Source organism: Dermacentor variabilis, chromosome 5 (assembly GCF_050947875.1).
Source record: "Dermacentor variabilis isolate Ectoservices chromosome 5, ASM5094787v1, whole genome shotgun sequence".
Classification (NCBI taxonomy): domain Eukaryota; kingdom Metazoa; phylum Arthropoda; class Arachnida; order Ixodida; family Ixodidae; genus Dermacentor; species Dermacentor variabilis.
This window is the reverse complement of record NC_134572.1, coordinates 126,128,451-126,153,217: the sequence shown is the minus strand read 5'-3', so window position 1 is coordinate 126,153,217 and position 24,767 is coordinate 126,128,451. Positions and strand designations below refer to the sequence as shown.

Here is a 24,767-nt window from a genome sequence, read left to right as displayed (position 1 = left end):
TGTCGGAAGTTTGGCTCCTGCTTTCACCTTGTTGTCGTCTTGCTCATCGTCTTGAATGTCCACCTCCCGCCTTTCGAGTGTTTTCCCTATATTCATCTACTTTTTAAGTAATGATAATAACAGTAATCAAAAGAAAAAGGGAAAGAAAATGTCAATGAATATCTCTTACTGGAGCGATTTCTAGCAATTGCCCACCAGCAGTCACTGGTTTATACCAGCCGAGATAATGTAACCAAGCTAATAACCAGTTTATTCCAGCAGGCAATTCCATTGAAATATTTTGACTATAGAATGATGATAACACTAGCAAGACCCACAGAAAGAACATTATGAACTGCAACGCTCCAGAACATTCATATGTACTGCAGGTGAGCAGTATGAACTCACGTTACCTGAAGATTGACCGACAGTGTTTTATCGTATCCCAAAGAAGTGTAGGTTATGTAGATGTTATGAAAGAAGACCGTTGATAAGCGCTGATTCTCCTAAAATGTTTGCCTTGATGCTAGGAGGAGGTACGGTAACCTTAGTACTGCTTGCTGTTTATTGCAACTAAAATGTTGATGTCACAAGTAAAGCGTCTTATGTAACAATATAATCATGGCTGTGTTTTTTCATTGTCCTGCCACAAGAACCTATCTAGTGAGAAAGGTCGAAGCTCAGACGGAGCTAGCATCTTTACTTCTCAGTAGTAAAGCTATCTTTGTAAAAAGCTGGTAGGTTAGTCTAGAACCGTTTTATGCAGTGCAAAGTATACACACGCTTGACAAAGCGTAGCAAGAGGACTTTGCAGGCACGAAGACATGAACTTTTTTTTGCAGGTGTACGTAAATGGCAATGGCTCCGACCGTCATTTCAATCAAAGCACAAACTCCACAACCAACAGCCTAACAGTAAGCAACCTAAAGACAGGAGCCACATACGAAGCACGCGTGGTTGCCGTCACTGCTGTTGGTGGAGGTCCAGCCAGCAGGCCTTTCCACTTCAAGATGGGTTAGTTCAAGCTTTGAAGCGACAATTTTTCTTTGTGTATTTTAGTATTCTTATTTTACAAGGGGGGAGGCGCTGCTTCCGTTATAAATACCAAGAAAGCAAATTGATGTCGAGAGGAAGCATTAAAGTTGGGGGTCGTAGAATACGCACTTTTATGGCACTGTAGCTTACCATAATAAAAAGAAAAGGAGCACTGCTCTTACGGGTACGTGCAGATGTTCCTGGAAAGCTGCATAAAGTGCCTCTATGCTAGAAAACAACTAGTCATTCATACCTAACTTTTGTATTTTCTAAATATTTTTATCAGTGAGAAGCATTTTAGATCTTTTTTTTTATAATTAACTTGCTCAAATTATAATTTGATTGTTTTTTGTATGTGACACCTTGCAGTTTCAGTACTGTCGAAGTATTTGTTTGTTACAATAATGCAAACAATGTTCAGTGTCTTAAATGCTTTTCAACACAAAGTTACTGATGAAGAAAATATTTCGGAACTAATCAAGCTCTCAAGTGAGGCTTTCTTGAACTTGCTAAAACACAGTAACATTGCAGCAGCATTGCTATCACTATTCGATCTGTAGGGCTGTAGTAAAGGTGAACAAACGCAGCTTTTGGTATTTCAGCTTATTTTACATGTATTTATGCAAGCATTGATAGTGCTATTCTAAGTTACAGTTTATGTAACATGTCCGTGGTTCGCTATCATATTATTTGTTCTACGTTTCAGAAAGCCCCACGTCGTCAACGTCACTTTCTACTCCCCTTAAAAACATTTTGACCCAATCATGGTTCATTGCACTTTTTGGATTCTTGCTGCTGGCAGCAGTCACAATCTTTGTGATAATTCTAATACGAAAAAGACGGCTAGAACACGCAAAGACAATTACAACAGGTACGTATTTGAGAGGCTCGCAACCTTGTGTGTGTGTGTAAATATATATATGTACAAATTCTTGCCATTAATTACACTAAAATATGCAGAATGTATCACCATAAAACGACATATGTTATCTCATCACAAAATGTTAGTGGCCTGTAGCTTTTATTACAAATTTGTAGTCATGCTTGGCTTAATATATTCAACCATCTTGCTTCTATAAGCAAGCACATTTCTAGCCTCCTTTTCTTTTCTAGCTCGAGTGCATAAGCAAGAAGACATCAGGTGAGTAGTATTTCTGACTTTTTATTTCGGCTGTTTTCCACATTTCTTAAGTAACATTTACAAGGAACAAGGGATCTTTCTTGCCTATATGGCGAATTGCTCATTGCTGCATACTATCTAATACGATAAGGACATCACGGTAGCTGTGTGTGATGTCTCATGTGCTTTTCTCCTTTGGTTAAGCTATTGTTTCTGCATGACCAAACTAATCTCTACAGCTTCGACTTAACTCAATATATATTTGCACATTCCGAAGCAAAACAAATCACTCTGCCTGGCCTGAAAATAATTCATTTCTAATTCCTCTCCTCCAATGCCAGAAATTGCTTCAATTCCTTCTCTAATCCTGGCAGCCTGAGCCCTCACGATGCCTTGTGGATTGATCATAGTGCCTGGAGAGCTTCTGACTCATCTAAGGAGCCCTTCTGTGAAACAAAGTCTGTTAACATGAGCTGTGCTTCGAATGATCTTAACTATTCTAGGTGAGCTTCCTCTGGCCCTTACATAAGTTCTAAGGTTACTCATTAACAATTACGTATTACCTAGCTGCCAGCGCAGCAGGTTGCCCTCACCTCGAAGTGCAAGAGTGCGTGAAGAAAACCCTGCTGCTAAGCGCACGCCTGATAAAAAAGAAAAAAAAACTGAATCAATTAAACTGGTTTTTATCAGAATTTTCAGGTAAGCTGGGTGGCACCTATTTGTGGGGACTATTTCAAATTTTATTTTGTACTCAAGCCCAACGACTTTATTTCGAAAATTTTTGGAGGCAGGTTGTGGGAAGAAATTTTCTATTAATTGCGTCAAACACTATTGCGTTAAATTTTAGTGCAAGTGAGTAAGGCTCAATGTGGTGAAAATTAACTTGAAATACTACACTATTACAACCCTTATACCTAATGCATTGTGTACTCTCTGAATGTAAATCTGGATATAAACAGCAAGCCATTCAAATTTCCTCGTGCAAAGGTCTGAAGAGAGGAAGAAAGCGAACGCTATAGATTTGACAGATTTTGACAGCTAAGCCATGAGAGTTCAATTTAAGTCGCTTCAGTTGCGATAACAGAATGGTTACTGAAGAAAGGTAATGAAGAAATTGCGATTTATTCTGCAAATGATATATTTACGTTAGTTTTCATAGAAAACGCAAAGGTTGTGCTTAAACTATAAGCAAAATTCACATAAAATGTACTCTAAAGGATGTGCAGAGCAAAATTTACTCACGCAGAGGGAGCATTCATTTCTTTAAAGTGGTTATGCCAAACATAAATTGCAATTTTTGAAATACAAAAGTTATATGTGCCAGTTACACCAGCAATTAAGAAAATTCAACTTAATGATACATCTCAGCTTACTGCCTCTTATATTTCTATGCTTACAGTGTCTACGCACCTTTAAGCTGTGGCATCAATGCCTGTGACTATGCAGAGGTGGACACTTTCAACATGACATCTTTGTACAAAAAGGACCTTCCTTCTATCCCAGAGCCTTATGCTACTACCACGCTGATAAATACTTCATTCCAGAAGAGCTTGAACGTTTCAGTAAGTGAAATATTTCCTTTTGACGCAAAAGGGTGAAGTGGCCCATTGAGCGAAAAATTCGGCGCCACCTGTAGCAGTGAAACGGCACCTAGATTTCTATTGGCTGCGGGGCCACGTCACGAGTGTGCCTCGACGGAGCCGAGCGAACGAAAGGGAACAGCTGCTGCCGCTGTAGGGCACCAGGCGTTGTGTGAGGGGAAAGGGCATCACCACGTCGGTGGCATGCGGCGTTGGCACCGCAGGTTGCTGCAGCTGCTAGCTGGCTCGGGCCACACGTACCACTATGGTACGCTACTAGCAGCGCAAAACTCGAAGGGCTGCTCAGCGGCATAACGCTGTCGCATTCACAACTGATAAGAAGTGCGCAGGTGTCCGCAGAGATTTTTAAAGACATTTCCCACTGATCTGTGAAGCCACTGCTTATGACTGCTTACTATGCTGACAGAACATTTTTTTGCAGTCGCCTAGATACTTCCAGTATATCCCATGTCTGTTATTACCATATATTCTGTATATGCTGATATCAACAAGAAGGAAATTAACAGAATAAAAATAAAAATCGGTTATAGCACATGCGCAGGCATAAGTAAATGCAGACTAGGAGCTTACCACTGCCACTGAAAAGAAAAGAAAAGAAACATTCTACTAATGGGAACATATAAAAAAATGGGGGGATTACGAAGAAGCTCTGCAACAAGTTAAGATCTGCGGAACGAGCGATGAGGCGAAAAATCGTTGGGGCAACGTTATGATACAGGAAGAGAGCGGTGTGGACCAAACATCAAACGGGGACAGCTGATGTTCTAAGTATGACTTGAACGGGAAAAATGGAGCTAGGCAGTCCATGTAATGCGTAGGGCAGATAACCGGCGGATCATTAGAGGTGCAGAATGAGTGCCAAGGGAAGGGAAGCGCAGTTGAGGACGGAAAAAAGCTCGGTGGGGGGATGAAATCAGAAAATTTGCAGGCACAAGTTGGAATCAGCGCGCGCAAAACAGGGGTAATTGGAAATCGCTGGGAGAGACCTTCGTCCTGCAGCGAACATATAGATAGGCTGCTGCTGATGATGACTACGATCGGTGAGAAACATTTTAGATTCACTTCGTTATATGAAATCATTGGTTTTATTCATGTCCGTTATATCGAACTAAGAGGATACTAGCTTTAATATTTATTGCCTTCTTGCTTGCATATTTTTGTTACCCTATCCGTCAAGTATCCAGGCAGTCCAGTCTTCTCTCCTGCACTTTCGCGACAATCCCCACAAAATTACATGTCCTCCCCGAGCTCTAAATGTTCACGAGCCGTGACTTTTGTCCCTTCATGTTTCTGATAAGTGCCATAAGGTAACACACCACCGCAGAAGAAACGTGGAAGGGCACATTTGTTGTTGCTTACAACGTTATAGCTGGTATAGGCTTACAGAACTTTTTTCTTTATGGCAGATCATTTAACCTGAAGCAAGTTTGCAATAAACGTATGTAAAAATGCAGCGCACAAAAATAATTTATTGTGCCTGCTAGTGGAGTTAATAAATTTGGCATGTCTTCTTGTAATTTCAAGTTTCAAAAGCACTTCATCGCTAAGTTCAATATCAAAATCCAGAAACCGGGGTACATATTACCTTATTTGACTCTGGCAGGTCTTCACGAAATATATTAGAAAAAAGTGCACGTTTTGTTTCCTTACAGGCTAAAGATAGTCGCAGTGGAAGCTCGGCAGAAGAAAGGAGCCGGACATCAGAGAAGGTTTTTGATCAGGAACTGAAGGGCACAAATGAAGGTATATATTGATTAGCGTTGTGGCAATTAAAGAAGCAATTGGCAGGCATCCATGCATATAGTTGCAGATTTAAGACTTCTATAAACTTGCTTGTTGGCACTATTTACTGCAGATGGCGCTACAGACCGGCTCTTGGAATCAGAAAAGCTTGCTAGTCCAACCAGTGATTCGGGGAGCTACACAACAGGTGAGTCGCTCATATATTTCTCATGTATGCGAAAGCATCAAATGGCCCAGTGAGCAAAAAATGCGGTGTCTGCTGTCTGGAAAAATGAAACGGTACCTAAATTTCCATTGGCTGCGACGGACGCCCCGTCACGAGCGGGCCTCGACGGAGCAGAGCTGGCGAAAAGGAACACCTGCAGCGCCGATAGCGCGCCAGGTGTTGCATGAGGGGGGAGGGCGTTGCCACGACGCCACGTCACCCTCGCTCTTGCTCACGGAAGCCAGTGTTATCCGCGCGTTACTTATCTGCGCAAGCTCTAGTCTGCGTTCTAGATCAAAACGCGCTCGCTTGCCGGCGAGGAGTTCATAACTCTAAGGATTGCTCATCACCGCTCCACTCGAATTTTTCTCTTTCCCATTCATAATGCACAAGTGCTTAAGTTTCCTCGGACATTTATGATTAGGCATTAATTTAACAGATAAACGACATTCAGAAAGAACAGTTAATTCACAGAGAACTTCAAATATTTCAAGGCAATTAACATACAGCATGTGCCCTGCTGGCTTCCTAAATTGGTTCCATTCAGGATCCACTTTAAGAACTTATATAATGTTCAATATTTTCCCAAACAAGAATAAAGCGAGATATTGGGGCAGCGTTTATCAGACTCTGCAAGAAGCACGTTACTTGAATAAAGCCATTCCTAAAGACAACGCTTCGGCTGCAGTTTATGCGATGTTTTGTGCAAACGGTCGTCCTACGTACAGTGCACACCACCATAAATAATCTCACTATACCAGCAGGGCCTCAAGCTCCTCTCGCCTAGCTGCAATTGCAATCAGTTTACGCGCTCAGTTAAACCTAGCAAATTCCTAGCATATACAGGTATGCTAGAATACGGAAGCGAACAGCTGTTTTTCTGAGATGCCTTGGCAGGAGCCTACATTTTCTTCCATTGTTTTCACCAATTCAAGATTTTTTAGCAAGCACCTATTATGTATACATGAAACATTAACGTGGTTTTAAGGACGATACTCTAAAGTATAGAATCTAGAATAATGCTTGTATACAGAATAACGCTTATATACATTATTATGTTTCAGGCAGCATATTTGGTGCTCCCCCCCCCCCCAATGTGAGCATTCATGTTTTAAATTATGACCCCACTGATAATAAAATGTATGCATTCAAAAGTGATATTGCAATTGCGAGTTGGAGCTGCGGAATAAATTACCATCTGTTGATTAGATATGGCTTGGTCACCTTTCATATAATTTACTCGTAGTGGCACTGGAACAACTAAATAATCACGTTTTGTTTGATTTATTGATTGAATAATTGATTAATTGACAAATTGATTGATTGATTGATTGATTGATTGATTGATTGATTGATTGATTGATTGATTTTAATCTCTCAAAGCAACACATAAAGTCTGAAATATTCCACAGTCGAAGGCTCGTTTGGATTCCCTGGGGTTTTTTAATACGAACTCAAACTGCAGCACATGAGCATTATTGCAATCTGCTCCCATGAACTCATGCCGCGGCTAGGTATTGAACTCCCTGACCTAGCTCAATATTGCCCTGAGCTAAACCTGTGTCAGAACGCCAAAGCCACTGAGGCACAGTCACAAGTAACCATGGTAACCACGAAATATGTGGCCATTTTCACTATATGGCCCCAGCACATGTTGCAGTTCGATGTTTGATGCTCCCTTCGATCACAGGAACTTATGACTGATAGATGCTCTTAGAAACAATAAAATGACCTGGGATGTTGTATGTTATGCTACTACAACAAAACACACTCTTCAATCTATAGAAATGTCGAAATCCATGCCATATTTGCCTCAATAATTGCTTTCCTGTTGCGTCCTGAAATATATCTACAACATCAAATGGCAGTGTCAATCATTCACAAACCAGTAAGCCAGGGTACCCAAGGCTGAGCCCACTATTGGATAGAATAGGATGTGTTGAAAGGGAGAAACATGATGACTTACTGTACGTTCCTTCTGCTTTTACAGATGAGTACGGAATGCCTGTAAAAAAAAGTCGCCAAAAGTTTTCACGCGAACGAACCACCTCCAGGGGGCCTTTGATGAATTGGTCGGAAATCATTCCTCCACCCCCTGAGAAGCCGCCTAGTGACGTTGGTTCTGAGATAAACGCCCCTGCATCCCTCAGAAGGACCTCACCTCACAATGGGCAGCTCCCGAAGAGCGTGAGTGCTGCCTCAATCTGTTCTTTACATGCTCCTTCACTAGTAACAGGATTCTTTCTGAGCAGTGTGCATTTTTACTTGATTCGTTCCCCCATTTATTCACTTCACAACCACTATTTTTTTACCAGCCATCACTCTGCCTTACTAGTCTTTCTGCTATGAAAACCTTATTGCATGTTGACAGGTTCATCAGATTAACGGAGGCGAACTAGCAAACAGCCCTGTCAAATCGAATCCAAACGAGCAACATGGATTGATTAAATAGAGCACAATTGAAAGAAAAAAAATAGTTGCCTTTTCTGAAGAATTATTTTCAAATACTACCTTGTGCAAGTAACGCATCTTGATAAATCTAAATTTCTTCTAAAGACTACGAAACTGTATTCGCCATCATTTATCAGAACAACTAATCCTGAGTTGTGATGCTGATAGCGGTGTTCCTTTTTCCGCTTTTTGTCACCTACAAATGTAATTGTGCAGAAAATACTAATATAAACATATATGTGGAATAAGCATTTGTTAAAATAAAAATGGATTAAATGTCATAAAGCCACCCGCCCCAGCATCCCCGAAAGATATACACAATTGAAGAATGAAGAAGTTTTCATTCAGTTGGTTAGCCTTGCAAATTCCTAAGTGAAAAGAAGCTTACATCTTTTCAGAGAAAGGGAAACTAATCACAATGAGTTAAATAGAGCTGGTGCGGTTACAAAAATCTTTCACAGAGCTCAGTAACATATAAGGAATAACTCTGTCATTTACACAGTTTAAGTGCCGCCTTAGCTAGCCACGATTTTCAGATTTGCGTTATTGATATTAAACATTGAGGCATATAATATAGCAAACGTTTTTGTCGCCATAATAGTTTTGCGATTTCTTCTTGGTAAAATGATTTTCTTTTTTTTTTTTTGCTGAATAGCAGAATTATATCTGTGCAGGTAGCTAGCGTTCAAAGAATGAAGTTGCAAGCCTCTGCTCCATCTTGGCTGTTTATGTTTCTCCAAATTTTTCCACTAGTCACCAAGTTAAATTTGTTGTTCATGGCAAAAGGAATGCACTCGTGTGGTCGTGCTTTCTTTGGTTCCCTGTCTCGTTCGCGCTTTTTCAGTAAAGCGAAAATTTTACTGCTTACTTTTGATTTTAATTCAAGCAAACCACCTGAACTGTTCTTTTTCGCCGTTGCAGGACAATTAGAATTCTTGCGCATGTCTGTCTGCACAATTATGGTTAACTTTCACCATGAACTGTGTTCTGCCTTGAATGCTTTCTATTTTTCAAACAATAAAAATGAGACGAACATCTGGAAATCTTCAGCATGATATGGCTTTGCTACATGCATGATGTTCTATCAAGGAGCCAATATACAACTAGTGCAGAACTATATGCTTCCTGCAGCAGGCTCACCTTCGTACATTTAATCCATTGCGCCATTTTAACTTCCCTCTCCTATCCATTCTCTTACCGCGCATTTCTCCCAATGCCATGAAAGAGTTCAGGTGTCCACTCAGAAGTCAGAAAGTCATTATGCCCTATTCTTTAATACAAGCTACTACTACTACTATAAGCTGCTATATTTTCACCTTGGTTCATTTATTTCATGCAACCAAGTGCAACTAGGCATATGCCAAACGTTAATTAAATCTACTGATGTATTCTTTTTCACATCTTTATGTAGGAAATGTATTTTGTTCACCACTTTCGTAAATAGTATAGTACCACTTAGGGGATGAGGAAGAGGAGGTACATGTTTATTTAGATCGTACACTTGTAAGCAGACATGAAATGCATGCAAAAGGGGCGCTGCATATCAATAAGGAGCAAAAGAAAGTAAGCTAAGCAATGTTGACGTAGTTTCTCAGCTTTTTCACGTAAATAATGCAGAGGAGTTCGTTCCGTTCAACCTTAGACTGTGGCACATGTTTCTATAGGTACACTGGTTGGTCAAAACTTGAGCATAGCCAGAAATTTGGCTAGGTTGGTTTCTTTCATCTTTTGTTGAGCTGAATACTGCTAATGACCATAAAAGGACAGACCAGACATCAACAATAGAGAGTACGATGTCCGAACCGTCGTCCCTGTATGGTGGGTCCTTTCGTGGTTATTACCTCTACTCAGCGCATTGATACAAGATGATTGGAACTTCTTGGTTTACGTATTTCCAGACCAGTTTAATAGAGGTCATTTGTATCTACCACAAGGCTTTATCTACCTTTCCAGATCCCACCAAATGTAGTCGAGCCATCCCACAACTTGAGAGTAGTGCAGGGCCTCGCGCGACTCCCAGCACCTTCACCTAAGGGTTCCCTAGACCAGTCCAACAACAGCCTTGGGAGCCGCTATGAAGATTCCTACCAGGGGGGCCCTCCCTTCCTGCCCAGGTCAACAATGTCTCCCCTGAAGCCTTTACAACCCCAGCACATTCAACAGCAGCTGCAATATCGACAACAGATATTCGGAAACAACTTTATAGACCGAGGTGTACAGTCATCACTGCCATCGCTCATCAGCGAGCCCACATCCTTAAACCCTGCCATGGAGCTATCAGGTCCACGACTGGCCACTCTGCAAGGTACGAACTGCGGTGGGATGTTCGTTTAAGCTCTCTGTTCTGCAATGTTGGAGCAGTGTTTGCATCAAAGCAAGATCACGAGTCCTTATATGACAGGATATATAAAATAAATCAGCTTAATCTTTCGAACAATTTTCTAAAACTTAATTTGCGAGACAGCACGAGTAAAACCTCGTGTGCCCACTTTCAAGAAAACTTGAACGAGTGAAAAGCAGCAAATATTCGCATATTCCTGCAAGCGTGAAATTCCAATCTTTCCGCAAATCTATCACGGAAAAGACCTAGATTTCTAAGGTGTCTTTTTTTTGTGTAAGTAATATTTAGATTATTACTATTACATTCAGCAATAGGGTTGAATAAGGCAGTTGTGAGATGCCTTTCTATTGTTTGCCAGTTTTTATTCATTTACCATAAACATTGCAAACATTCTGTTGTAACCCACCACCGAGACAAATATATTATTATCTAGAAGGAGAAGTCAGCCACCATGCAAACACTTGCAGAAACCTTATCCTAATGAGGCCCAGATGCCCTATACTTAAGCATATTATAGCTTTGCTATGCCTAACTTATGGTACTCGTCGTGAAATTTCAGAACAGGAAAAAATACTATGATTTTCTCTTAGTTCCCTTTTAACTGAATGGTGGTCCGTTCTCTAGGACACTTTCGCACAGCAAGCAGGTACATGTAGTCAGACGTAAATTTAGCTACTTTGATGAGCTACTCCATGCCACTGACATTGCTGTATTAGCGGATGTAAGGACGTCCACATGTACTATCGGCTTCAAATGAAACGTGAACAGTGGAGTACGCGGCCCAAGCATACATTTGACCGGTGCCCCACCGGCCAATGGTGATGACAGGACCGCGCGATCCCACCGTGCCCCACCGTGCGATCCCCATGTATTGAGACAATTTCGCTTGTGTTCTGGGTATTACATTTTAAAAGTTGAAAATAAAAAAGAGAAGAGAAGCTAAAGTATTGCAGTTTACGGCGAGTATATTGTCGCACAGTTTGCCGAAACCATAAGTTCTATTGGCGCGATCGCACTTATGCACCGTCATCGTTAGAGATACATTCGCTCATGTTGTTTGCCGCTTGTGCGCCACATTCATACTTTCAAGCGATCAACTTGCGCAGCGCGGTATGGCCGGCGTGGGCATGCCGAGTGGGTTTGGTCGTTTGACTCCCATATGAGCGCGGTGTGGCCAAATCGGACGTGCGCGCCTGTCAATGGTGATGACTGGACGGCGCGCGCTACGCATTCACTTGTGCTTGGGCCATGCGCTCCGCTGTTCACGTTTCAGTTGACGCTGATAGTACGTTTTCAAACAACGGTCCAGCTGCTAATTGTGTTTTCTGTCATGCTTCGCAATGCCAGTTTCAATCTAATAAACGGCTGAATCGCCTTTTCAATGGTTCAGCTCTATCATAAAAGCACTAAATAATCTTTCTACTGTATCTAGGGCAAAGAATTTCTATGCTGCAATTGAAAATAAAAAAGTTGATTCAACAATAAACTACTGGGATATGAAGCATGGCAGCTGCTGCTCATCGCATATTTATGTATTTTATTGTTATGTATTCTTTATTTATTATGTATTTCTTATTTATGTATTTTTTAGTATATATATGATCGCGTATTTAAGCATTATTAAAGAAGATTAGCTTCAAGCCACAAATATGAAAGCACCCTTCCACCTTTTATTTGGAGAACTGTTTTTTTTTCAGGCCACATCTACCAGCCAGTAGCTGCCGAGTCAGATGCGGATGATATGTCACAACCACAGTCATTGGAGTCCAGCGTTGTGGGGGAAACATATTATGCACCGAGCCACAGTAAGTGATGGAATTTTCGAGTATTTTTTGCAGTAAGAAGAACCGTTGTAGGTTTTCAATAGAAACTCAATCACCGTAGAGGAGAATATACTGTAACATAATGGATAACTGGGTTAGTTGGTTGACTTGCATCTTGAAAGTCTAAAAGCTCACAAAGACGCGAACGAAGAGATTGGACAAGATGAGGTGCTTACCAACTGAAAAATTTTTGAAAAATATTGAAAAAATATTCTGTTCTGAGTTGTGCAGCAATATTTTGGAATGGTTGGATGGCATATGGAAAGTTCCAGTGGGGCTCGTTTGGGCATTCATTTTTTTGCCCTCACAACATGTTGAAGTGTCGTTGTTGCTGTGCGGCAAGGATGAAAAAACATTAACGGAAAAAAGGCGTCGCATACATTAACAAAAACGCTAAAGAAGACTGGTGTCGCTACCGTTTGCATTTGTGTGCCAGCTTCCGCATTTTCGGGAAACACCTAAGGATATCATGGGAAGTGACCTTTTGCTACCTTAGACATTGCTTTCCACTACAGTCAAGTTACAGCATCAGACTACTTTTGTGAGGCGCCACGTTATTCACAGTAGTCTTGTAGGGTCACCTACACATGTCATTCTCACAAGCTGCATTTAAACACAGCTTTAAAAGAGCACTGAAACACTTTTTGATTTTGGTAGAAAAACATTACCGGTTCGTAGGCCGTATGCTTCAATGAACAAGCCAGCCTGCAATTGTTCCGCTGCATGTAGCAAGAGGGGTACGATCTTGCAATAGTGCAGTTTTAGGGCCATGGTTTCTGATATATATATATATATATATATATATATATATATATATATATATATATATATATATATATATATATATATATATATATATATATATATCAAATAGATAGATAGATAGATAGATAGATAGATAGATAGATAGATAGATAGATAGATAGATAGATAGATAGATAGATAGATAGATAGATAGATAGATAGATAGACATTCCCCGAAAATTACGTGAAACTCCCAAAGACTGCTAATCACAATAATAACCACTCGCTCAAAAAGGGGTATGGTATTTTAGTACACTGGTGAACAAAATAACAAATTTCAGTGCTCCAAGAAGGACGTTTTCTGTGCTATGTGCTATTTCTACACAGCACCATCTTGGGCCAGCACGACAGAGCTGAGCAACAGCTCTTGTACAAGTGGCTGCTCCAGCGGCGAAAGTTCTTACGACGACTCTGTCTACAATGAAGGGGACTTCGCAAGTGCAGTAATGCAGGCAGCACAGAATGCTGGATTACAGGTCAATGGCTCGGTCATCTCTGCAGCACCTTCAGCAGCAGCGCAAGGTTAGTTGTTTCATACCTTTGAGGAGTATAATACGAGACAACATTTCTTATATGCGTAAAGGAACAATAAATCTTCGTTTGCACATTGCAAATTGCTGCAAGTACGCTTGAGACCTTGGCTTTACTGAGTGATTGGTTTGTAAGGTTTCAAATGTCACTATACAGAAAAATAGGTTGAACTGTATTAGTACATTTCGCTGATAAAATAGCACAAAAACCTTCTTTATTTGAAGGGAGACTTGATCAGCCACAAATGGCACGAATACGAGGCATGTTGTAAACCTCGTTATAAAGTTCCAGAACGAGCTCACCACGGCTTCATGAGTTGCGGAGGTATCCACTCAGGCCCAGCGAATTTTTATTAGTGAAGCCGGACTACAAGGTATTGTGGAGAAACTCAAAGACTGAAGTCAGCAAAATTTGAAAACTTTCATTGCACCACAAAGGCCCAAATGTTGGAAAATGCATTAAAATCTATGACGTTACACCAATGTACAGCGTTTACCGGAATTTCGATGCAAAATTCACCAAATGAACATTCGGCCTTCGTTTTTTTCTTCGAACAAAGTTAACTATATAGAGTTTTGAAAGACTGCTTTACCACTCTCAACTTAATTGTAATAATACGCGTAAAGTGTTTTACTAACTTGAGCCGGAACGTGTTAGCTGGGTGGTAGCTCCCATTGTATGCCTTCGAGTAGGGGGTTCACGTCTTTCAGTGTTTCTTCATAATGAAATCAGGCCTTTTTCAATTCGCTGGAAAGGAGTCTTTAAATACCTTGCACATGAAACAGCTCGTGTTCTCATAGCCCACATTCTTCCAAAGAGTTCTTGTTTGTGGCGCCCATCAGCATTTCCTGAACTTGAGATAGCTTAGAGAATGATTGAAAATTCTTAATCCGTTCTGCAATTATACAAAGCTTTCATTGATAATGAAGACCCAAAATATATAGGGAAAATTTCGAATGGAGAGTATTGATGCCTGAAGGAACTTCACTGGGTTCCTTAACGTGCATCCAAAGCACTGTACACTAACGTTTTTTTTATTTCGACTGTTTTGGAATTTGAGGCCTCGAGCACAGCAGCGGGATAGCATGAACCTTCCCCCCCTCCCGCCCTCTGTTGCATATAAACCTAAGATTTTCTAACACGGTAATGTGGCTCTAGGCCTTCGTAAGACACTAGCCAAGCATCACGTTTTATGTGAGAACCTGCAAATGGATTGCTTAGAAACTCCCTAATTGCTGTCTGCAAACAGGAGTCAAGCATATCTTGTTCCATTCAAGGTGGCCAAAAAACTGCTCCTGAATGGCTGATTGATAAGCGAAGTGATGAGTCGAAAAGCACACGGAGGCATGGAAGCAAAATGCTAAGTCATCACATCAAAAATAAAGGTAAGTAGGTAAGTGCGAATATATGCAACTATAATTGAAAAGAAATAACATAGAACCACCAGAGATATGACTGGGTGAACTATCCAGTGCTGCAGGTTTTGTCATTGGTGCATATTGCGCTGTTGCTTTGAAGGAACAGATACCCTAATAAGATATGTAAGCTTGTCTTATGAAAACACATTTTGAAACCAAATGCTTGCACCTTGTTAAAATAGCTAACATAGGCAAACAACAAAGGGAATCAACACTGAATGACGTCTTAATGTTCCTCAATGCGAGGAGAGAACATTACCCAGTAAAGAAACTTCAGGGCATAGTTTATTAGAATTCGGTTAATGGTACAATAGTGTGAAGTAATACATAAAATATATAGCGGGTCCAAGTGTCGTCAGTATATGAAGCAGGCAATGTCAGCTATTGCCAAGATTGTAGAACTTACAATAGGTAATACTGTGCTACGAAGAGCGTAATTATCCTGGGGGCCCTTTGCTTCCATAATTGGTAATTGTTTAACTCTAAGACCATTTGGTGCATTTTTCCAGATGTCTTGCTTTACCAATTCATTTAATACTTTAACCCTAAATGTTCTTGACAAAGAAACGTCATAGTAACACTGAATGTACTCGTCCAGAAACGTCATAGCACAAGTCACATAGATTACAGAATCAACTTAGCTTAATGCGCATCTACGGTAAAACTGAAGTATAGCTTCAATAAAACTTATTTGATTCGTCTGCAATTCTATGTGCCAATTATCTCTGGAACAGTCTCCCTGATAACATAGTTGGTGAAACTGACCATGAAAAATTCAGGCACTCAACACACTTAACCCTTGTTAACCCATGTTAGCATACTCTCTGTTTGGTTTTATTTTTCCTGCTTTTTCCTTGCATTGTAATGCGTTTGTTACAAATTATCGAGCTGTTTTTATATACACTTGTATATATATATATATATATATATATATATATATATATATATATATATATACTTGTATACACTTGATAGACACTTGTATTTTGCTAATATTTTCCTGGAAATTTCAGGCTGTTCACATGACTGGTGTTGTTTTTCTGCTTTCATGTCATGGGATTGCCACTTTTATGTGCTTACTTGGTTCTATGCCCGCCTTACTCAATGCCCCTTGTAGGGGCCTTGTAAGGTATCTTACAAATATATAAATGAATATATAGAAATACGTAAACAGTTAAATAAATGATAAAACCCCTAACTTACCCAAGTGCAGGCTGGGCCAGGAGAATTTGAGGCTGCATAATAGAAAGCCAAACAAGTAGAAGTTTGAACCGAGTTTTATTTGCAGAAAAATAGAGAATGAAAATGTAGCATGCATTTGAGACAACAGAATGTAGAACATAAAAAAAGTTGCTGGAGATATAGGCTGGGTCTGCGCCTAAATAATTCACAATTAAATATATCTTATCTGTCTTGTAGACGATCTGGAAATCTTGTAAACTGTTTAAGTTCTACATCTACTGAAAGCTACATGTGCAAGCATCATCTACACACCAACATCAGCATGCTTTGTGAACTTAATCTGACATAAATGATTTTTAAGTGTTTTCGTTTGTAGTTGTACAATAATTTCTCCAAGTGCAAGTTGTTTGCACGTTCCCGATTTTTTATAGGAAACAATAAACTAGTTCCAGGGGCAGAGAGTTTGTGCGACGTCCTGTGCAAAGCTCTTTTAATGTCTTACGGACACACATACAAAATTCATCATAAAGATTCACCATGTGGGAATGCGCAAGCAGATCATCAGCATCTTTATCGGCTTCGAGGTTCTAGTCACCTTTTTTTGAATAATGATAGAAAATGAGCAAGGACAAGAAAGGAGAATTAATGAAAGTTGTCAGAAGCAGTGAGGAAAAACGAATATCATCTGCAGAGTACTAAAAGTTTCATTAAACAATGTGCCAGCCCATGGGTTCCTACTCATTATACAGTTTTGGGCCAACAAATTGAAACCACTTTAAATAACCAGCCTCCATACTTAACATTCATAGCTAATCATACTTTATTTTGATCTGTCCAAGCAATTTATTTTCATTTATTTATATATTTACATATTTATGGCATACTGTTAACGTGTCATATAAGGGCGCAGCAGGATCAGCACATAACTACAATTATGGAACCATGTTAACTAAAATAATATACTCAATGTGTAACTACTTCAAGGCGCCTATAGGCCTCCTAATTTCTAGGGAAGTGTAAACAGGTTACATTTCCAAAGCTCACAAGGTACTACACAGACCTCGTATTACCATGATGTCTTGGTATTTTTTATACTGACAATAAATGGTAAAAATACCTTGTGGCAAATAACATAATTGTAGATTTCATCTGGATTATCCGAAGAGACAAACAATATTTGTACGAGAAACCTAATGCTGTTGTTTAGGTAAATAAATTGCACTAATTATGTTTTTCAAGTAATCTACGATGTGATATCCAAGTTTACAACATTCATACAGTGAGTTCACAAGGATCATCTATTGTAACGAATTCTGAGGACACCAATCTTTCGACATTTTCCTGAGTGTGCAACACGATAAACTGGTATTCCTGCTATTCTTGCACCTCAATGCTTAACATAGCATTTTGATGATGGTATCTGTATAATGTCATACACATCTGTATAAATGTGCATGCGAGAAGGACTAGTATGTGGAATCTGAATGGAATAGGTGAGGCGTATTTAGAGTCATCCTATGAGCATTTTAATAAAATAGTAAGTGGAAGAGCAGAACTTTTTTACTGCATGTTTCATTGTACATATATCGAAACTTATGGAATCCTCAAATGCTTTGTAATCTCACCGGCAACAATTCATAAATAGAGCATGATCCATAAAAGAATTGCCGTAAAATCCTGAGAGATAGCCAACCTTAAATCTAGAGAAAATCGAGTGAGAATATGGGGTGAGCTAACTTTCAGTGTGCTGGGTTACTTAAAGGTCGGTAACTTTCAGTTTCTTTAAGCGGGGAGCTTGGTCTTGGATGCGTTACCTTTCGGGGGTGGGGCATCTCTCGGGATTTCACGGTAGTCAAGAACCTAACTCGGTAAAATTGGTAAGCAGTCATTTATGCATTATAATTTTTCATGCAAATATTATTTACCTCTTCAAGCAATTTAGTTCAAGAATTAAGGATTGCGCTATCTGACACCGGTAGTTTTCAACATTTTTGTGAGTGTAAACAACGAACAGCTAGTATAAAATAAAAATTCTACATTATATTCAGAGTAATCAGAGGCTAAGGTACTTTGCACTCGTCTAATTCATGCATGCTTCCACATGTTCGCAATACTTCTATCTTTAAAAGTCCCAAAATATGTTTTGTTCCTTTTTCCACATTACACGTCTTTTAAAAATCAAGTCTACGTCATTGAAAAGAAATATCACAAGTGAATGGCAGAGAAAGTAAAACAAAACAATTATCGGAAGACACGATATTTCATATTTAATGTATCTTATGAACATTCACGTGTTATTTGAATACCTTATAGATATAATAAGGGAAAAGACATGGGAGCCAGGAAATAGTGCAGAAGCACACCGGGCACCACTTGACAGCCCACAAGGTGTCATAAGTGTAGATATGAACTATGAAACAAATCAAGAACTGTACAACCAGACTGTATGGGATCCTTCTGTAATTCTACAGGGCATTAATGAGATTTTTTCAGTGAGTTAAACAGTACACATCGTGTTAGCTGCACTACCCTTGTTAGTTTCCGATCAATTTCGTATAATTTTAGCGCAACCATCTTATCCATGGATATTTAATCTAAATCAAGGAATCGTTATCATTTACAATATCATGTCTTGATAGAGTTCTAATAATTCGAATAACTGAACTGCTATGCTATGTGATAATTGAAAGGCCGCCAGCCTGCTTGTCAAGCTCACTGTCTTGATGGCTAGTGTTACAGTAACTTGCTTTGATTATTTCAAATTTGTCAAATACATATACCTCTGTGTTTCTTGTACCCTACTAGGTAATTCCCGAGTAGGCCTCAAGAGTCATTAAAGCGCGATCAGTTGCCATAAGCTTACAACAGGTGCAGCCAGCGATAGGGAAAGAATGCTAGAGACTATTTTCACAGAAAAACCAGTCGTGCCTGCATTGTCTCTCCACAATCCCCGAAAACAGTTCCCTTGCGAATTGCAGATTGGCAAGGAGTAGGCATCAATGTGGTTCATCAATAACTAACGCCATCAGGCACACAGAACAGCAAAGATCAGCAACTGCGAGAATGAGGACTGCTTATAGCTCAAGCAAATGTAATGACACAAGAAAGTATTAAAAGAGACTAAAAGATTATCCAGAGCTTACGCACAATGAACCTATGTGCCATGATAGCTGAATCATTCAGGCCAGCAATTCAGTGGAGAATGTGCAGCATGAAATTACTGGTAGGACCCTTCACAGCTTGCACTAGTAAAGTACAAAAAAATGTAAAGACGATAGTTTATGTTTGTGTCTCACAAGGAAGGGGAATGACAGCAAGGCTCAGGCAGAGTTATTAGTGGGTTCGTGTATGCATGTTCCTTTCGTGGCGTGCTTAGCACTACCTTCTTCACCTCTTTCAGGAGCAATATAGCTGTTCCTGCTTTCGCAGAAAAACACTCTTGCTCTTATCTGTATTGTGCGTCTGCCGCTAAGACAAGTGATAGCTTAGCCTAGCTTGAGCTTGCCGCCCACTTATTTTAGGGACCTTGCACGAGCAACAAAGCTTCCCAATATATGACAACCCTTCTGACATGGCGACGACTCCGAGTATATCAGGGAAGCGGAGTTGGAAAATAGCCAGTTGATATGATGTCACTGGCCGACCTTGCCACTCAAACAACACGGCGGTAAGCGTTCCTGACAATGAAAAGGCTTGCAGCAGCTCAGTCAAGACATAAGGTAAGTGACACGGTTATGCTTATTTTCATAATAGCAGTAGCAATATACAGTCAAAAACATCAAAGTTACTACTTAGCAGACAGCTCACACTGCGCAAAACGGGTGCACTCTTTCTTCATGCATGTGAACAAATGTTGCGCCTCAAAGCTGCTCGGTAAGCAGTGAAACTGAGAGGCTGGTAGTCATACAAGGCTATTGATATCAGGTCATGCCAAACACTCGAAACATTCAACTAATATATTTGCAGTGGTAGAATGAACGGGGAGATCAAATGCAGCCATAGTAGTTTGTTCAGCAATATAAATTGTGTGTTTTGGGCGTTTTATGCGAATTGCGTACTCTGTGTAAAGTACGTACTTTCTGCGTCTTAGAGGGTCAGTTTTCTAGGGATCTTGTTATGTGTATAATACACATAACCTATGCGCTGAATCTATAGTTCATGAAGTACTGGCAGATTTGACAAAAACAAAACATGTCGCCTTCACTAAACTGCAGCCTTGTGTACGATACCATGCATGTGAATTGTGTGCTTGCAGGGAGTCCAACTTTTGGTTATTGGTGGAGTTGCACAAGCTGTGTTGTTATTTTAATATCATGCATAATTTTATTCTATCTGAAAGCCCCAGCCAGCAGTATACACTTTAATGAGCAGGAAATTGATGCCACTAAAGAAAATTGCTGTTTCACCCCAAAGGTGAAGCATCGATTAAGATAGCAAATTATTAGAAAATTATATGAAGTAAGGATGCTAGTTTTATCGGGCGTATGGTAGAATGTCATCACGCGCGCGCATGCTAACATGAACAAATATCACTCGATGTCCGTGGACACCTGCTGCTGAAACGCTGGCGCGAGGAAGAGCGCCAGCAGAAGCAAGCGAATTGACCTTTTAGCTGCTTTTCGCTTCAACGCTAACTAAACGGTGAGAACACAGCGCACACAAAGCTATCAGCCCCCTGTGCGCCTGGACTCGCTACCCACCGCTGATCGCTTTTAAGCCGAGCTCAGCTGTGCCATACGCAGCCGCCGCCGGAGTAGAATGCCCCCTCTTACTCCGTACTTTTCACACCATGGAAGACGGCGCGCTACCTCCCCACCTTTTCCCCTTGCGCGCGTGAGATCGGACCACCACACCCCGCTCGCCCTGGCCCACTTTCACTCGCACCCACAGCACACCGGGCGTGGCCATGATGTTACCTTACTGGGAAATTATGCGGAACATCACGGCAACGCCGACAGCGGACATGTGCCTGAAGTATCCAAATAGATGTCGTCGCTGAAAATGTCAATTTTGCCGCAACGGCACGGTAGCATCATTTGTCACTGCTGAGGTGAAAAGCACATCTGACTGCAGCAATGTCAAATCGCACCACCTATCACAGCAAAAGCTACATTATTCAGCGGCATCGGAAAAAAGGGCCCTTTAGATTTATTGGTGACATAACAGGCAAGTAACGCACACACATTTGTTGCGCATGGCGTCTCTCAGAGGCTGTGTAACACTTCGAGACAAGGAACCTCATCAGTGATCACGACGCATCAATTGATTCTATGCAGTGAAAAATGGCGATGATATAAAATGTACATTTTGACAAATTGCGCATATAAATCGTGCTAACCTTTCGTTGGTTATTTTTTATAACTACTTCATTTTTCAGGGGACCTTTTAATCACGGGTCAACAAGGATATAGTCGGACTTCAAGCAAAGGTTCTCATTTGCCCTCGATATGACGATACCAGCTCAATGAGGGCCCTGCACCTGAATTGCCGAGTGTAATCTTGCCACATACGGATGCAAAGACGAAAGCGCCAGAAGAAATAACTGTTTCAACTTTGATGTGATGTGCTGACCAAGTGACTTCCTTGTGTTGCTGAAAAAGCGAAGAATCTTAGTTTATGCGACAAGGCCACCAAAGTATGCAAGAGGATGTTGTGTGTGCCAAAGAAGGAATACCGTGCTGCAATAATTATAAAATTATAGGACGTGCCAGAAGAGAAGACGCTGTACAGTGCACGTTCACGAGATGTGCGAGTGCATGCATGTGTGTGAGGGGGGGGGACTAAGTGTAAAAAGGTGTGAGAGCATCTGTATAAATGTGCATGCGACAAACGCAAGGTGAACTTCTTTTGTGTGTGATAAACTTCAGTACGCACAATGGCGGCCATTGTTATTTTGTGGCACAGTCTTACTCAGCAGCCAAATCTCAGCATATCAACAGACTGTTTGTCCTTTTTGTGATGCTTCGCGGTTGGTAAGTTAGAGTGAGTAGGTATTACTATGACTCGAAGATACAGCGTGGGGGAAAAACAGGCGCAATTGAATAAAGTAGGCGCTGGAAACTCATTGACTGGTTCTGCATCAGTTCACCAAGTCATAAATTTAATACCTGCTTTGTGCCATGCTGCACCTTGGAGCCATTTTTGATGGTTGAAGCAGCGATATAGGTCACTTTTCCTGTGTAGCACAGTTTTTGGCCCATTTCTCAGTGTTCGCTGGCTGGTGTACAGGCAACACCAGAATATTTTCAAGCTGGTAATATGCACTGCTGCTTCTTAATTTATTGTTGAATATTTATTTTAAGACGAGAATAGTACCAGCAGAAATAATGTGTATGTACAAAGCGAAAATACTGTCACGAGAAATAAAAGTCACTGTTGTCTATCTTAAGAAACTGAAACAGGTGTGCATGTCTCCAAACACGGAAAAAACCATGTGCATGTAACTCACAGGCCAAATGCCTCGAAACCTTGCATGACACAAAGATATTTGCAATGAGAGTGTATCTACACAGAGGGCTGAGCACAAACGTTTCCGCAAGAAACATGAGGAGGTGCATCAAAAAGAACACACAGGAATTCGCAGCCATTAGTGATTACAACTTACTGGAACTGGTTCAGAACAAGGAATTTGCCAGACTGGAACTTATATCATTGCTTGTTGCTACATGGCATAGTGTATTCTGCGTGTGGCTATATTCCAAGGGACTTTGCATTTGAATAAAAGCAAGAAATGGCGTTGAGACAGCACCCACAGTTCCATGGGCGGTTTTGGCTTTGATGTAATATCTGCATTATTGTGTATCTCTGCAGCAGACAGATCAGGGCGCCTGCCATATATTGCAGGGCAATCTGAGCGCTGGTAGTTCAAAAGTTCTGTAGTTGCTCTGTAAGTACTACTATGGTGACGTACACTGTCTGTAATAACATGATTTGACATTCATTTATGCAACCCCCTTGCATATTACCTGAGAACTGCTTTCATACTATCGACGCCAGCGCATCCGTGTGGCATACGAGATAAGTGTATGGCTGCCAAATGATCAGCGTGAATTATTCATTAGACACACACGAAAAGAAACACTGCCTGACAGCTGCTCACCTTCGCATATGCACTGCACTACGTTCAAATACAAAGGGGAAGGATATGTGAAGCCTGTAGATTTGCAGTGTCAGACATCCCATACATATATATGAAGTGAGACAACTTTGGTAACTATTTAGCATGCGCTTTACATGCAGTGGGCAACCGGGAATTTGGGAAAGCAGTAACACATTTGTTCCTTCATCCTTGTGGATGCAGTCCTATGAAGATGTAGCATGAAAAAAAATTTTGAGGCAAACAGCCTCAATAAGAGTGTAGATAGAGCCGCGCGTTTGGCACTGTGTTTGATGCCACGCCGTTTGCTGGCTGTCATATCTGCCACTTCATGGCCTGGAGTTTTGAATATGGTTTAGATCAGCCCAGTGTGAAGGCGTACAGAATCAAGACAGAATCTTATGTACAGTCTGGTCGGAAGTGCTTTGGCTTGCGAAATTCGAAAGTAATACCGACACGAACGTAGAAGGACAGTAAATTTTCTCTTTCCTTTGCTGGTTAAAGTTTTTATTGGCTCCATGATTACGGTGTAAAACCTTGGTTTCTTCAGAGCTAGCAGAACGTACAGCTAAATATATCACCTTTTAAAGTGACACATTGAACACACAAGCCAAGTACAGCGTAGGTTCCGACGTTACGCAATAGATTCGATGGGCCATAGAAAGTGGATGTGGTGGTGATGTGATACTGCGTATTGATCTCATGTGTTCTGTCATCCCTGTGAAGTGGTTGAACATTATACAAAGATCGTGTTGCCAAAAAACGGACCACACGCCACAAAATCGGCTCTACTATCCATTTACATTCAGCTCCTCTCTGCGTGAATTAAGCCCAGGGGTTTGCCGTTGCTTCTCAGAGATTGCAAGGGTTCCCTTTTATGCAGCCTCCCGTCTTATTCCATGGAGTGTTTACTAAAATCAGCTTTTGGCAGCATAGTCTAAAATGAGTACACGCCACTGTGACGTCGGATCTTATCTGATCACCAACTACAATTTCTGCGGCGTATCCAGCTTCTATATTAATTTATGAAGATGCGCTATACAGCGTGCGCATGATTTACTGGGCTCATTAAATGCCCATGCAATTGTGCATGTGCTGCTGAGGTACGGACGCTTCATAGAGTAATTACTGGGCTGACATTGATAAAAGAAATTAATAATACCAGGCATATATTTCATAAAAAATAACAAGAACACTAAACGAAAGCACCAAATCATTCTAAAGTCATAACGCATTGTTTCAAATTTCAAGCTGCCTTGATTTTACGGTTACAGTTTGATTGCCAGAAGAGGAAAAGAAAGGTAAAACTTATTTTTTCAAATCTCGCAACGAAATCCATTGCCGCTACGTCAGTGACATGTCACTGACCTCCCGCTGACCATTTTCGCCATTGGGGCTCCTTAGAAGGCGTTTGAACTTCCCAAGTTCGGCCTCAGGC

The 24,767-nt window shown here is 40.7% G+C and overlaps 1 protein-coding gene across 1 annotated transcript in view; it reads left to right on the top strand.

The window, feature by feature from the left end:
- LOC142583147 (roundabout homolog 1-like) overlaps positions 1-19,946 on the top strand; it is a 79,788-nt gene extending 59,842 nt beyond the window's left edge. The window contains exons 12-24 of the mRNA XM_075693493.1: positions 822-993; positions 1,721-1,885; positions 2,128-2,155; positions 2,476-2,637; positions 3,534-3,696; positions 5,388-5,478; positions 5,591-5,665; positions 7,674-7,870; positions 10,088-10,439; positions 12,173-12,280; positions 13,430-13,624; positions 14,911-15,018; positions 19,755-19,946. Coding sequence (XP_075549608.1) covers positions 822-993; positions 1,721-1,885; positions 2,128-2,155; positions 2,476-2,637; positions 3,534-3,696; positions 5,388-5,478; positions 5,591-5,665; positions 7,674-7,870; positions 10,088-10,439; positions 12,173-12,280; positions 13,430-13,624; positions 14,911-15,018; positions 19,755-19,858 — 1,920 coding nt within the window. The 3' untranslated portion in view covers positions 19,859-19,946. The remainder of the gene's footprint in view (positions 1-821; positions 994-1,720; positions 1,886-2,127; positions 2,156-2,475; positions 2,638-3,533; positions 3,697-5,387; positions 5,479-5,590; positions 5,666-7,673; positions 7,871-10,087; positions 10,440-12,172; positions 12,281-13,429; positions 13,625-14,910; positions 15,019-19,754) is intronic.
- Positions 19,947-24,767: the final 4,821 nt, after the last annotated feature.